General features: G+C 33.7%; 1 protein-coding gene across 1 annotated transcript in view; it reads left to right on the top strand.

Annotated features, from left to right (window-relative positions):
• The window catches only part of LOC111053303 (teneurin-a), a 419,100-nt gene that overhangs the window by 384,695 nt on the left and 19,994 nt on the right, over positions 1–14,411 (top strand). Inside the window, exons 27-35 of the mRNA XM_039422899.1 lie at positions 3,327–3,484; positions 4,323–4,520; positions 5,355–5,542; positions 6,375–6,954; positions 7,860–8,085; positions 9,144–9,403; positions 11,058–11,227; positions 12,282–12,414; positions 13,891–14,163. Coding sequence (XP_039278833.1) covers positions 3,327–3,484; positions 4,323–4,520; positions 5,355–5,542; positions 6,375–6,954; positions 7,860–8,085; positions 9,144–9,403; positions 11,058–11,227; positions 12,282–12,414; positions 13,891–14,163 — 2,186 coding nt within the window. The remainder of the gene's footprint in view (positions 1–3,326; positions 3,485–4,322; positions 4,521–5,354; positions 5,543–6,374; positions 6,955–7,859; positions 8,086–9,143; positions 9,404–11,057; positions 11,228–12,281; positions 12,415–13,890; positions 14,164–14,411) is intronic.

Raw genomic sequence — 14,411 nt, 5'->3', positions numbered from 1 at the left:
GAAAGCCGTTTGCAATCCTCTGGTTTAAAAACAGTCAAAAAAACAAATAACGATTTTTTAGTAAATTGGCTCAAAACAGGGAAAGGGAAATAGCTACAAATGCTAGAGATAGAGTAGCACAAGATGGTAAGGTTTTTAGTATTTATCATCAAAATATTCAGTATCTTCGCAACAAAATTGACAGATTAGAAGTATTTCTTAAACAGGAGGATCCTGACATTGTTATTTTCACAGAGCATGGCTTAAAAATAAAGGAAATAAATCAAGTTAGGATTCCAGGCTATTCACTGAGATCAGAATTTTGTAGAATAGCTCATAGAAGTGGTGGTGTATGTATATTCACTAGCAATGCTAAACATACCCAAACTTATGAACTGGATTTTGTTAAGAGATTTTCTGTTGAGATGGATTTAGAGGTGACGGGACTAAGGTTAAAAATTGATGATCGATTTGAGGTAGCAGTGTTAGGTATCTATAGGTCACCAAATGGAGACTGGCAAAAATTTTGTGAGCTGCTCCATACACTTTTGGAAATTACAACCGCTCGTTTCACAAATGTTATAGTAGTAGGAGATTTCAATACCGATTTTGCCAGGCAGGATAAAATGACAGAGGATATTAGAGATATTATTAATATGAATAATTTAGAAATTAAGGTCCACGAATATACAAGAGTAACTCGAACTTCACAGACAATTATTGATAATATCCTCACAAATATAGAAGGTTGTAATGTCAGGTTAGGTAGCTCAGATCTATCAGATCATAACTATCAAATTTTAGATGTTAAGTTGCAGGGCCAGAATCCAAGCAGAAAAAAAACTTTTGTGAAAGAAATTCAGCAATATGAGCTAGGAAATATAAATTGTTTGAAGCAGGAACTGCTTCAAGAAAATTGGAGTAGTGTTTATAACAGTTGTAACCTAAATTACAAATATAAGCAATTCATTGATACTCTAAGATTTCACATTAGTGTATGCTGTCCAATAAAAAAAGTCAAAGTAAAAAGTAAATTAAACAAAGTAGATGAATGGATAACTGAAGATATTCTTACTCAAAGAAATATTGTTAGGGAAGCTTATGAGGAATTTAAATTAGTGAGGGATGTTCCGAGTGAAGTCAAATACAAATGTCTAAAGAAAAACTATGCAAAAGAAGTGAGGAAAGCTAAGTGTAAGAAAACAGCTGAAATATTAACAACTAGTACCAATTTTAACTCTGCTGTTTGGGAGGTAATTAATAGAAATAGGAGAGCAGCTCAAAAAGATACAGTTACTAATGTCCCTAGGATAATCGATGAACATGGAATTATATGGATGATAGTATAGACATTTGTAACTTTTTCAATAAGTATTATCAACAGGTTGCATATAATCTCCAAAAGTCACTGAACACTAATACTTATAATACAACTACATTAAATGCTGAGCCAATTGAAAAGGTATTTAAATTTCATCCATTATCAAGAGATGAGTTGTCAAGAATAATAAAAAATTTGAATAACAAAAAAACAGTAGGATTGGATGGGGTCTCAAGCAAAATTTTAAAAGAATGTGAAAATGAATTACTGGACCCTTTATTGCATCTCCTTAATACTTCACTAGAGCAGGGTATTTTCCCTGATGATCTGAAACAAGGAAAAATTTTGCCAATTTTCAAGAGCGGTGATTCTGAAAGAGTTGAAAATTATAGACCCATTAGTATTCTAAATGTAATAAGTAAAATTTTGAAAGAGTAGTTTTAAATAGGCTATTGATGCACCTGGAAGAAATTAATTTCATATGTGATGAACAGCATGGGTTTCAGAAAGGGAAATCTACTAAGACTGCAATAGTATCCCTTGTTGAAAGACTAATAGATATAATAGATTCAGGTGAGAAGGCAGCCGCAATATTTCTTGATTTATCCAAAGCTTTTGATTGTGTGAACCATAGAATATTATTGGAAATACTAAAAACTGTAGGTGTGAATGGTATAGAACTAAAATGGTTTGAATCATATCTCATAGGTAGAAACCAGTGTGTTGAGCTTACCAAGGTGGATGGGAATGAAATAGTAAAAATTAAATCTCAAAAACTGGAGGTCCAGGCTGGAGTACCTCAAGGCTCAATTCTGGGTCCCTTACTGTTTCTGTTGTATGTGAACCAATTACCAAAAGAGTTAAAAGATCACAGAGCTCTGTTGTTTGCTGATGACACATCGCTTATCTTTAACAATTATTTATTAGATAGTCTAGAAATAAATGCTTTTACTGGAGTACAGTCAATTGTCCAATTCTTGAAGCAAAGGCAATTAACAATAAATAGTAAGAAATGTCAATTCCTACAATTCAAAAGTAAATATAATTCAGTAGAGGATAGAGAAATAAATGTGTTTGTAGAGGAAAATGAATTAGACCAAGAAGAGAAAGTAGCATTCTTGGGAATTTTATTGGACAGGAAATTAACATGGCATCCTTACATTGAGAGGATATGTAATAAGATATCATCTGGGGTATTTGTCCTGCGGCAGCTTGCTAGGCTGAATGATAAAAAACTACTGTTAACTGCTTACCATGGACTTATACTATCTCATATTAGGTATGCTATTTTAGTATGGGGTAATTCATCTCAACAAAATATGGACAGGGTGTTTAAGATTCAAAAGAAGGCACTCAGATGTATAGAGAAAGTGATTCATTTATATTAATTTAATATATTCTTTCAAATTTAAATAGAATTTATTGCTATGGACCACTCACAAACATACGCCCAAGTTCACTGAATCTTTAACGAGCGGAGCGAGCCTACATGTCACACTATATGAAACTTTGGCGAGCGAAGCAAGTCGTAGAGTCTACAGTGTAGACTCTAGATTCTCTTAATGATCGAGTCACAAATCAAAACGTTCTTTTATAATATTATCAGTTATACTTTAATCATAATCGATATTATTTAATAATTGGTTAGATCAAGTCGACAATCTGATTTTACAATTTTTGTATTTTCCAACTTTTATATTCAAGGAAAATACGTTCTATATTGTAGAGAATATTATTTATTATGGTATATATACATATTCGCTTGAACGACTTGAATTTGTCACCATTTTATTTGTCAATATTTATTCAATTAACAAGGTACTAGTTTTTCTTGTTCCTCCCCTCATCAATCTTCAGTGAAGTCTAGGAGTTCCTCGAAACTATGGTATACTATCCGAAACTATTTTCTCGTATGTGAATAAATAAATATGTGGTTGTCATAATATCGAGTCTTTCTTAATTTCAAAAGTACCTTATATCTGGTATCCTATGAACAGTAATTAATTTGCCTTGTTTCCTCATCCAGGCCTAGCAATCGCTGCAGACAAGACTATGTACATTGCTGATGGAACCAATATCAGATCTGTGGATCCGGATGGAATAATTCATACACTGATCGGTCACCACAGACATCACAATGTCTGGCAGCCTATTCCATGCAAAGGAGCAATACCGGCACAACAGGTAAACGCATTCAATTTTAAAATACACCGAAAAATGTTATTATTTAACATATTTTACGGGTAGTTTCTCTTGTTCGAAGTTCATTGTGTAAACATACTGTTTCTATTGTTTCTTATTTTATTTGTCTTATTTGATAAGTATTCACAAGTACAGGATCGTAAGAAATTTTTCTATTTACAGACTATTCTATCCAATCATGAGAACAATAAATAAAAGCGTCAATAAATTATTCAATTTTGAATTAATTTTTCGGTCACTTCTCTTAAAGTATATGGTATGAATTATTCATCTCAATAAATAATTATCTATTTCTTAAGTTTGATTAAATTTCAATTTTATATTGTCAATTTTTTGTGAATGTTATCATAGGCAACAGCCTTGTAACAATTGTCAATAAATATAATATATTATCTTATCTTATCTTGCCTCAAAGTCAGGAACATCATTTGAGATATTGATATAAATGTTTGTTTTTAATTTTATTGCGGATGATGCCCACATGAGCTTTTAGCTTGTGCGTTAGTAATGGGAAGTGCGTGTGTGATTTTATGAGATGATCAAATTTCCATGTCTACTGACGTGATTCAAACCCACAACCCGGTAGCGCTAGCAAACTGAAGGAGGCAATACCTTAAGTCATCTCGGCTAACCTGGCTGGCTATAGATATGTATTTGGAGATAATGTGACCGTATTATCACCATATTGAGCCAATACAAAGTATCATGTCCTCTCAGTATTCATTATTCTAAAATAATATTATAGTTGATCTTTTAATGCCATTCAATTTATTGATTGCTATTTTTAATATTTTATGTAATCAATGAATTGCAATTGCAGGCTCAGTTGCAGTGGCCTACTGGTTTAGCGTTGAGTCCCCTGGATGGCACACTGCACTTCATCGATGACAGACTGGTGCTGAAGATCACAGCTGATTTGAAGGTGAAGGTCATCGCTGGCACGCCTCTCCACTGTCATGCGCACAAGGGCGACCAGTCGGAAGCCACATCTGAACCGGAGCCACAACAGCCTCCTGAGGTAAGCATTGCGATTAGCTTTACTTTAAAAATTGAAATTATGAACTAGTCTATCATTCACTAATCTTATGATAGCTACTCTTTGCTGTTGGTTAGTAGTGCAGTTAAGGATTAAACTGCTAATTAAAAACAAATATATTCATGTCCCACACAGATTTGTTTTTATCACCTCAGTTTGGCGTTACAGAAATATTTAATGCTCTGCCAACTGAACTGAAAACAAGGAAACCCATAGGATTTGAGATAAATCTTGGAAATTGGATAGTCAGTCGGACATATCTAATTTGTAAATAAGATATTGGGTAGGAAAGCTTAACTTTTAATGATTGAGTTTCAATTCAGCTACAACTTCATCAAGTTGCAAAGTTGATTTTTATATTTACCTTACTATAATTGACTAATCCCTTTTTTATTTTGTGTACAGATATGTTTATGATGTAATTAAAACTATCATGAATATTGAATCTCATCTTTGTATGGTGTTCATCATTCATGCATTGGTCTGGTATTCATGCATTGACAATTGAAAACTCAATAATTTTCCCAGGTACTGGGCTCAAAAAATGTTTATTTCCAATCTAATCTTGAAAACGATTTTCCAAGATTTTAAAATGACTATCACCCTAATTTATGTTCAATTTTGTATACATATCTGCAATCTTGGGGAAAAATAGTTTATCTTAATTTGCTTCATGATTCATATTTGCTTCATATCTCACTTTTTTCTTGTAGAATAGTATACGTTCTGCAGAAATGTGTATAATTCATACCCAATTGTCAACTATTATTATTTTCTCTTCATATTTTTCAAACTTCAATTATTTTTTTTCTTCAGCAACCGAATGAAGATGGAGGATTGGCTACAAGCACATCTCTGGGACAAGTTCTGGCGTTGGCGTTTAGTCCAAGTGGTCAGCTTTTCATAGCAGACAGCGACTCTAGGAAAGTGAACGCTATACGAGTTGTAGATTCATCTGGCAGGATGTCCGATTTTGCTGGAAGAGGACAACTCAGTGATAAAAGGTAATTCAAATGCATTATATCTCTTCCTTCTAGAGAAAGTGTTTAGATAATGTTGGCGTCTCTATTATTATCTTTTTTGAGAAAATAGTTGGTTAGTTTTAATTGTGTTCTCTTTTTTCATGAAAAGAACTCGAAGTATACTGATTTGTCACTACTTTTTAAAACGTTGAACCCCATACATTGATTTGAACTATGAACACTTTTAAAATTAATGATTATTAACATTTTGGGTGGCTGTTTTATACGTCTATTCAATTCGATAGAATGATACAATAATAATTTATTAATGGATATTGAGCTGATATGCTTAAGTAGAAAAACTTTTCAAAAAATATTTTCCAGTATCATTCAAGTATGGAATATTCTAATTAATTTGTAACTGCAGAAATTTTCTTCTTACTCTAATTTTCATTCCTATTATATCATATCACTTATCTATTTCCTAATACAATCAAATTCCATAGCAAATATAACCAAATCAAAATTAAATTGGTTTTTATTATCCATGAAACAGGGTACAAAAATTCAAATCATACAACAACGTTACATCTTCTGCAAACAAATAATCATAAATAAAACTTATAGTCGAAATAGAATAATTAATCGTAATAACTAAATCTAACTGCAATATATCGTAGTTACAGAACACTATAGCACTATAGTACAACACTATAACCTCTTGTTACAAATTCAATCCTTCTCCACTTCTAGAATCTTTCATTTGACAATCTGCTCTCCCGCTTCTTTGGTCATTTTTTATAAACTTCAATATTTGTATTTTATACCTTAAATTGAAACTTCATTTATATTTTTACCCGTGTGTGTGTTCCAGGGAATGTGACTGCATGACGAATATCACAACGAACGTTCCATGCCCTTGCTGGACGGATGCCAGTACGAACTCGAGGGAGACACTGCTGTCGACCACCGCCAGGTTCACGACTATTTCAGCGCTGGCGGTGTCACCGGATGGAGTTGTCAACGTGGCCGATCAGGGCAATTTGCACATCCTCTCACTCGAACACTATCTAGCCTCGCACGACGAGAATGGAGAGTTCACGATACCATACACGGCAACTGGCGAGGAGTATGTGTTCAACAGATACGGACAGCATATCGCCACCAAAGACATAACCACCGGCAAAACTCGCTACACTTTCCTCTACAGCAAAAACACCAGTTTCGGAAAGCTGCTCACTGTCACTGATAGTTCAGGAAATAAGATACTTTTCCTCAGAGACTACAGCAATCTGGTCAGTGCGATTGAAAACACCCAGGACCATAAGTGTGATCTGAACATATCTGGTGTCGGATTTTTGACGAAGTTCTCTGAGAAAGGAAGATCTGAAGTTGTGCTGGATTATGACTCGAATACTGGATTGCTGACTAGCCGCTCGGATTCCATGCCAGGGGTGAGTAGTTAAAGATTTCGATCTCTCAAACTTTATTTCAATAGAATTCAATTTGAAAGATGTCATAAAGGGACGCATATTATATTTTCTAAGTTTAGGTGAAAGAAAAAGATGAAGCTATCATTTATAAGAAAATATCAAATCCATTCCCACTTTTGCTTTTTAAACATATCAAATTGAAGCTATTCGTACTGTTTAATTATTGGAAAACTGATACTACTGGATTAAAACTTTGATACAATTTTAAGACAACCTATAAATACCACACAAATTTATACGTTCCAGAATATGTGAACTTCATGCTTTCCAGAATAAATGGAATTCTCCTCCCCAATGAACATATAATCTTCGTATTTTAAAAAATGAAACTTGAATCTCCTTTTCCACGGTAAATTACATATTCATAGAACGAAAGTTTCTATCCGGGTCACTACCGTGTTATTGGATGGACACGTAAAATTGTCGGTCCTAGCTGAAGTATAGCAGTCGTAAAGCTCATTGAAGGCTTAAATTATATAAATTAAGGTGAGGTGGGGCCTTCCCGCTAGGGACTGCCCACCATCAAAAAGCCACAAGTATTTACTTATTGTAACATATTTACGAGTAAATACCAAATTTAGTATTTATGACTGTTGTTATTCAGAATTTCCTATCTCGGAATCGATTGGCTTTGAAATGGATTACTTTATGTATATACATTTATTTATTCATTTGTACAAAATTACTCATCATTATGTCAATGGAGGAGGAAAAACAGGGAGACCTTCTAATATTCCTATCCCAAATTGTTATTGATGTTATTGAAGTAGTGTAAGTTTACATTATAAACTTTTTAGAGAAAAAACATCTAAACTTTCGCACGATTTAAAATGATCATCAACTAATGTAACTTACTGTGTTTGCAGGGTGGCTCAACCTACATCTACCAGTACGATACGATGGGTCGAGTGCGACACGTTGTTCTGCCCAGTGGAGAGACACTGAATCTGGCTTCGAAGCTGACGACCGACGACGAACTCGAAGTGCAAATCTCATCAGCCATCCAATCATCGGTGTCTTCAGACTCCAACATGCACACTGTCAACATCAAAATGGAGGGACAGACTGACAAGAGAATGACTGTTAGAGACAGTGAGTAGCCATCAAACACCTACTTCATTACTAGTGATTGACGAAATTAATATTTAGGATAGCTTCTAGCAAATAGAGAGTAATTCAGAATTATTGAGAAAAATACTCGTCTGGTTTCTGATTGCCTTCACAATGTCGAACGAGTCATGGGTGTATGCATCCACTATTCTATCGAATAGTCCACTACTCAAATATACACAAATTCCCAAAATACAGAAAAGGTAATAACATTCACCATTAGACTAATTCTGCCTGAATGAATTAGTCTATTATTTTATTTTATTATTAATATTCTAATTATTATTATTTCATAAAAAATAATTTAAATTCATTTCTAACATGTATATCAATGCGTAATATTTGTACTGGTATATTGCATAATTTACTATGCTATCAGATCTAACGTAAATTTTTACTCATTAAAACAAAATTTTCCTCTATGTAATGCCAATTATTTGCTTAGTTCACCATAATATGTGTACTTTAAATACTGTTGAAACTTGCCTATGCTGAACTCAAATTCTTCAATACTGGGTTGCACTAAGCAATATCAAATCTAATTCCACCTAATACCCCAATACTATACTGTTGATCCCGGTTGGTTCTAGCTAAACTGAGATGTTAGAGTAGATGTTATAAATCTTTTTGAGGATTGTATGTATAATCTAAATAATTGTTATAATTATAAATTGCCGGCTAGATAGCCGAGTTGACTAAGGCGTTGCACCCTTCAGTCAGCTAGAGCTACCTGGTCGCTGGCTCGAATTTCATCTAATAGGCGACGTTTGATCATCTCATAATTCACCCACGCACAAGCAAACAGCTCATGTGGGAATCATCCGCAATACAAACAAATTTAGGATCATAGTTTTGGTAGCTTAACTACCAATAACAGGAACTAATCTGAACGATTCTAGTATATGCTTGCTTAACAAACAAACCTTACTTGGTTCAGATAGCTCTTGAGAATCGTATATAAATACACCCCTCAGTCTTATTATACAAAGATAATGTTATATAACTTCGGTGTCAACTCATTATTGATGTTTCAATTTCAGGTCTGTCTGGCGTGAGTGAAGCGATGCGATTCTCGAATGGCTCGCTGTGGATGGTGCACCGATGGGGAGGCATGACGCTGGTGACAGCTGAGGCCAAACACCCACTGCTGGAGTTGTCGCTGCCAGTCGAGGCTGAGATGTTCCCCGTCTGGAGTCGCCAGCTCACCAAGCGCGGCGACATCGCCAACATCATGGCCTGGACTTACACTTTGGTCGGCGACGCTGGCACCAGTCAGCAGACTTTGCATCGGCAACTTTGGGTAGGCATCGCAACCTTAGAAGGCCATATAATCATTACATTAATATTTTAAATAATAAAGGGTACTTCAAGTTTCAATATTGTTTTATTAATTTGTAAAAGTAGCCCATTCAAGTGAAGTGTTTTTATAATCATTACATTGTATTATGTAGTGTAACTATTTTCTAAATTTGAAATTGTTTGTTTTATTCTGATTTGTAATTACAGATTAATGATTTGTTGTAGAAATCGAAGTGGACATAACCTACATAATATTTGGACAATTTGAGACAAAAGTTGGAAATTGAAGAAGTTTTGGGCAACAGGCTGTTTTTTCCTTTTCCGACTATTCTATTGTTTGCTTCAACCAATATTTAAATAAATAAATTTGTATTCTTCTATTTCTTGGACAAATAGGTAGTCCTTCTTGACGATTTCCTATACTCTATCAAGAGTCACCAGGAAGAAAATGTAATCAAATCATATTTTTGGTGACCAATGCCGCTACATTTATATTGTTGTTTGATGCCTGATGTCCAGTAAATGTTCTAAATTGTTTGTGAGTTTAGAGACAGTATTAATTTATTGTTATAAAACTTAGCTCATAGATGAAGATTATTTATTTTCTTATTTATTTATTCCTCTGTCATGTAACCCATGTCAGAGGTATCTATTTGACAAGATGAAACATTTACAATATGAAAAAACTCGTTAAATAGATATTATTTTCCTTAAACTATCATGCAGCATTCCACTATAGAGCCTATAGTGTCAAGATGCATTTAACCTAACATTCTAAATATATTTATACAATACATTCTAAAATCTAGGCTGTTTCTAATCAGGCTAAACCTCAATATTATATACAGTATATGCTCATTGCTTAGAAGCCTGAAGGTGTGAACAGAACGAGTACCGTAGGTCGCGGTTTAGCTTTCGGTTTTGATCGATTCCACTTATCGGTAGGCGATGATAAAATCATTTGGATTCTTGCTGAATCTCCATCGAGACTTTCTGTTCTCTCCCATGCTTTCCAGTGTGTTTGTATTACACTGGAAGCTAATATTGACCTGAGTGGTTCGTACACTTTGTAACTGAGTGGTTCTGTAGGTACACTTAGAACTTACCTCACAGGTCGATAGGACACTGTGTTGATTGGAGCAGTCTTTTGAAACTTGAACATTTACTCATATCGTAAACAGTATATATAGAGCTAGTAAAACTTTCTGTTTTCATATTATTGCTTGGTAGATGAATATTGTTAATTTCTCCTTATAGTTTATTATTTGAATTTTATCCACTGTTTTTTTTCTAAACTAATCACATGTTCAGTGAGCTTTCTAGTATAATGTACCATGTAAGTTGGGCTGTTATTGAACTTCAATATATGGGAAGAATTGAAGATTTTATGAATATCGTCATGGCATTTTTAAATGCCTTTTCGGCTTTACTACTATTTAACAACACTTTTTAATCATTATTAAACGAAAATTCAAATTTTTTAATCATTGACACTTTTGAAATTTTTCAATCATTGACTATTCAACAACACTTTTTAATCATTGCTATGCCTTCATTTATGCTATGAAAATATTCATATTCATCAACAATATTCTATGTATTCATTCTCTAGCATTTGCATCATTGTTACCTTTATGTTGAATTATCTATTGCAGGTAAATAACACGCGTGTTTTGGGAGTTGAATACGATCAAGCCGCTGGAAAAGAAACAGTCTACGATAAAGATAAAGAGCCATTGCTGAGCGTCACTTTCGATCCAGCAGGTCTGCCTCTGTCCTGGAGGCCTGGCAACTCTGCACATCCTGTCAACATCAGCTATGACAGGTAAATGCTCGAAAGCCATGTTTCCATGGGTTTGCTTATCCTTCATTTATGTAGTTTGACATACGAAAAAAACTCGAATAAAATATTGTTTTATGTCTTCAAAAATGTTACTCTAAATCCTTGATAATTACAAACATTCACTTCAATTCATTCTTGTACAATTCTCTACGATTACAAATTGATATTACTTGAATCAACTAATTTTATTAGACTTCTATTAAATGTTCTGAGTTTATATATGGTGAGATCCTCGTTATAATGGCAGTGTTTGATTAGCAATAGTATTGCTATCCTTGTCCATCATTCAACAAAGCAGATAGCGCTATCTCTTTCTCGCTTTGCTCTGTTGCCAGATCGTCTTTTAACAATGTAGAAATAATAATCAATTAACAAAATATTTCATCTTAATTATGAAAATTCATTATGAAATTATTGAAAAATATAATTTCTTGTTAATAAAATATAATTTATTTTTTAAACGAGAATGAACAGATATTACATCAATAAACCTGTATCGGCTACCGTCTATACAAGACAGAGTAGGATCGGCAACGTTGTTCTCGTATCTTTCTCCACTGCCATTATAACGTGGACCTCACTATAGGTACTTCTTCTCAAAGATTATTATTAGGAATTAGAAGATTGCAATTTATTACCAAGGACATTGTTTTCCAAAATTTATTATTGATAATTAAGTTTGTAGCGTGAATGTTGATGTTGTGGAACTTTTCCATAATTGAATAGACTTAAAACGTTGTCAAAAATCCACTCTAATAAAATAAAAATTAATATTTTACAGGAGCATGCTTTTGTGTGTGCTCACACATCATCAGCTGTAAGTTACAGTTGTTAAAGTAAGTTACAGCACACAAAAGCATGCTCCTGTAAAATATTAATTTTTATTTTATTAAAGTGGATATTTGACAACGTTTTAAGTCTATTCAATTATTATTGATAAATATTTTCAGTTTTAAGTAAATAATGAATCCTGTAACAAGTCAATTAATTACTTCAAGGTAATTTGTATTTATGAGTTTGTAATTACTATTTTCAGAATGAATCGGGTTGAAGGATGGACGTGGGGAACTCAGTCAGAAACATACAGCTACGACAGGCATGGTTTGTTGGCCGAAATAAAAACCATACAGGACGGAACTACACAATACACCTACAATACATGGAATATGGTTAGTATCAGCAATGATTTTATTTCCAAATCAGTAAAATCTAAAATAAAAATTCAACAGAATTCAAAGTAAAATATTTCTACAATTTATGTCAACTTTTAATAATAATTAATAATAATTTTTATTTCCATTAAGATGTGTACAAATAAATCAAATATCCTATGTAAACTTGTATAAATAAAATATTCACTAGATGTTGTTACAATTAAATCTTTCTTCCCATGTAAAAAATTACTTGTATTCACTTACGTTGTTCATCCAATTCTTTTAACGGTAAAAGTAGACGGTAGAGATGATGAAACGTATGAGTAATAGCCAAGTAGCTAAATGACTTCACAGCCACCAACTAAGATTTCAAAAGTCCATTTAAAAAATGTATTGTTGCAATTTCTCTGTATAAACTACGGTATGAAATTCTGTCATAAGCATCTAAAATTTGGCCGAAACCTGCACGGGGCCTCTTTTTTGTAACTTGGTTTTTATTTCATTTTGATGTACATTTTGAGATTACAAAAAACTCCTTAGCCATGCGAATAATTAATCGTTATTTCATCTCACTTGCTATTTCCCAAGTTGAGGCTAAATACCAAAGAAAGATAGTATATAGGTAACTAGTATATAACCTTTATACTATCCTTGGCTAAAACTAAAAACTTCCTAGAAATCTATATTATAATAAAGGAATGAACTTGCCAATAAACGTACGGGATTGGAAACCCACGAATTACGCATCATCACGTCTGAGCTACCGGACTGATTAACTTGAATAGAAATTTTACATATAGATTCTTTATTTGCCAACGATGGTTACAGGCCTACTTTCAATTCTTCAAGATTTCATTAGGTCAAGTTTTCAGTTAGTCAAGTTTTATTGAACCCTTGCGGAGCACGGGTTACCTGCTAGTAAATAATAGGAATTTCCATCTCTTCAAGAGTCATGAATCAGCTAAACTTTTTATATTGTTCTATTTATTCTTTGAGCTCACATATTTTCCAACTATAAATAGGCCTAAACACCTTTCGTCAAATATCTTCAACCGTCAACTACCTTCAGTCAAATTCAATGGGACATAATATATCACTATTTTCAAGAATCACTCCTAAAGTAATTAGTAATACATAATTAGGAATTTTCATCTCTTCAAGAGCCATGAATCAGCTAAACTTTTTATATTGTTATTTCTCTTTGAGCTCACTCATTTTCCAACTATAAATAAACACCTTCCGACAAATATCTTGAACCGTCAACTACCTTCAGTCAAATTCTGTGGGACATAATATATCTCTATTCTCAAGTATAACTCCTAAAGTAATTATCTGCTTGGACATGAGATAAAGTAGCTAAACATTTTATGACTTCAAGTCAATTGTTATGAGTTGTAAATAAAAAAATTGATTAGATTTAAAATTTTTATTTTATTTGATTTGATTTTTTGATCTATAATAGATTTTTATTTTTCAACTTTGTTATTACAGTTATCGAAGATATCACTGCCAAGTGGGCGCAAATTCGCGCTGGTGTACGACGAGATGGGAGGCCTTCAGCACGTGACTCTGCCGTCCGGCACCCGACACTCGTTCAGCTCGCAGCCGTCACTCGGCTTCTGTCGCTACACGTACACGGCGCCTGGCAGCACCCGCGCCTATCTGCAGCACTACACCCACTCGGGCGCACTGCTGCAGACTGTCTACCCCGGCGACGGCGCCCGGGTCCTCTACCGATACCATTCTTCTGGCAAACTAGCTGAGGTAGTTGCAAAGCTCAACTTATAGTATCTTCAAATAGTCAAAATTCTTCATTACATATTCTTCAAGAACAGTAATTGTTGTCGAAAAAATATTACAATTGTTTAGTAACTACTAAGAGCATAATTCATTATTAATATGTGTTATTTCAAAAATAGATTCAGTATATTTTTTCACTGCCAGTCTGAGTCTCTTGTTCCAAGAAATTCACATACTTCATACATGGGCCTTCTTTCCTATCTTATTTGACG

This window comes from Nilaparvata lugens, chromosome 3 (genome assembly GCF_014356525.2).
Source record: "Nilaparvata lugens isolate BPH chromosome 3, ASM1435652v1, whole genome shotgun sequence".
In the NCBI taxonomy this organism is placed as follows: Eukaryota; Metazoa; Arthropoda; class Insecta; order Hemiptera; family Delphacidae; genus Nilaparvata; species Nilaparvata lugens.
Note: the sequence above shows the minus strand (reverse complement) of the source record. Positions and strands in the feature narration are given on the sequence as shown.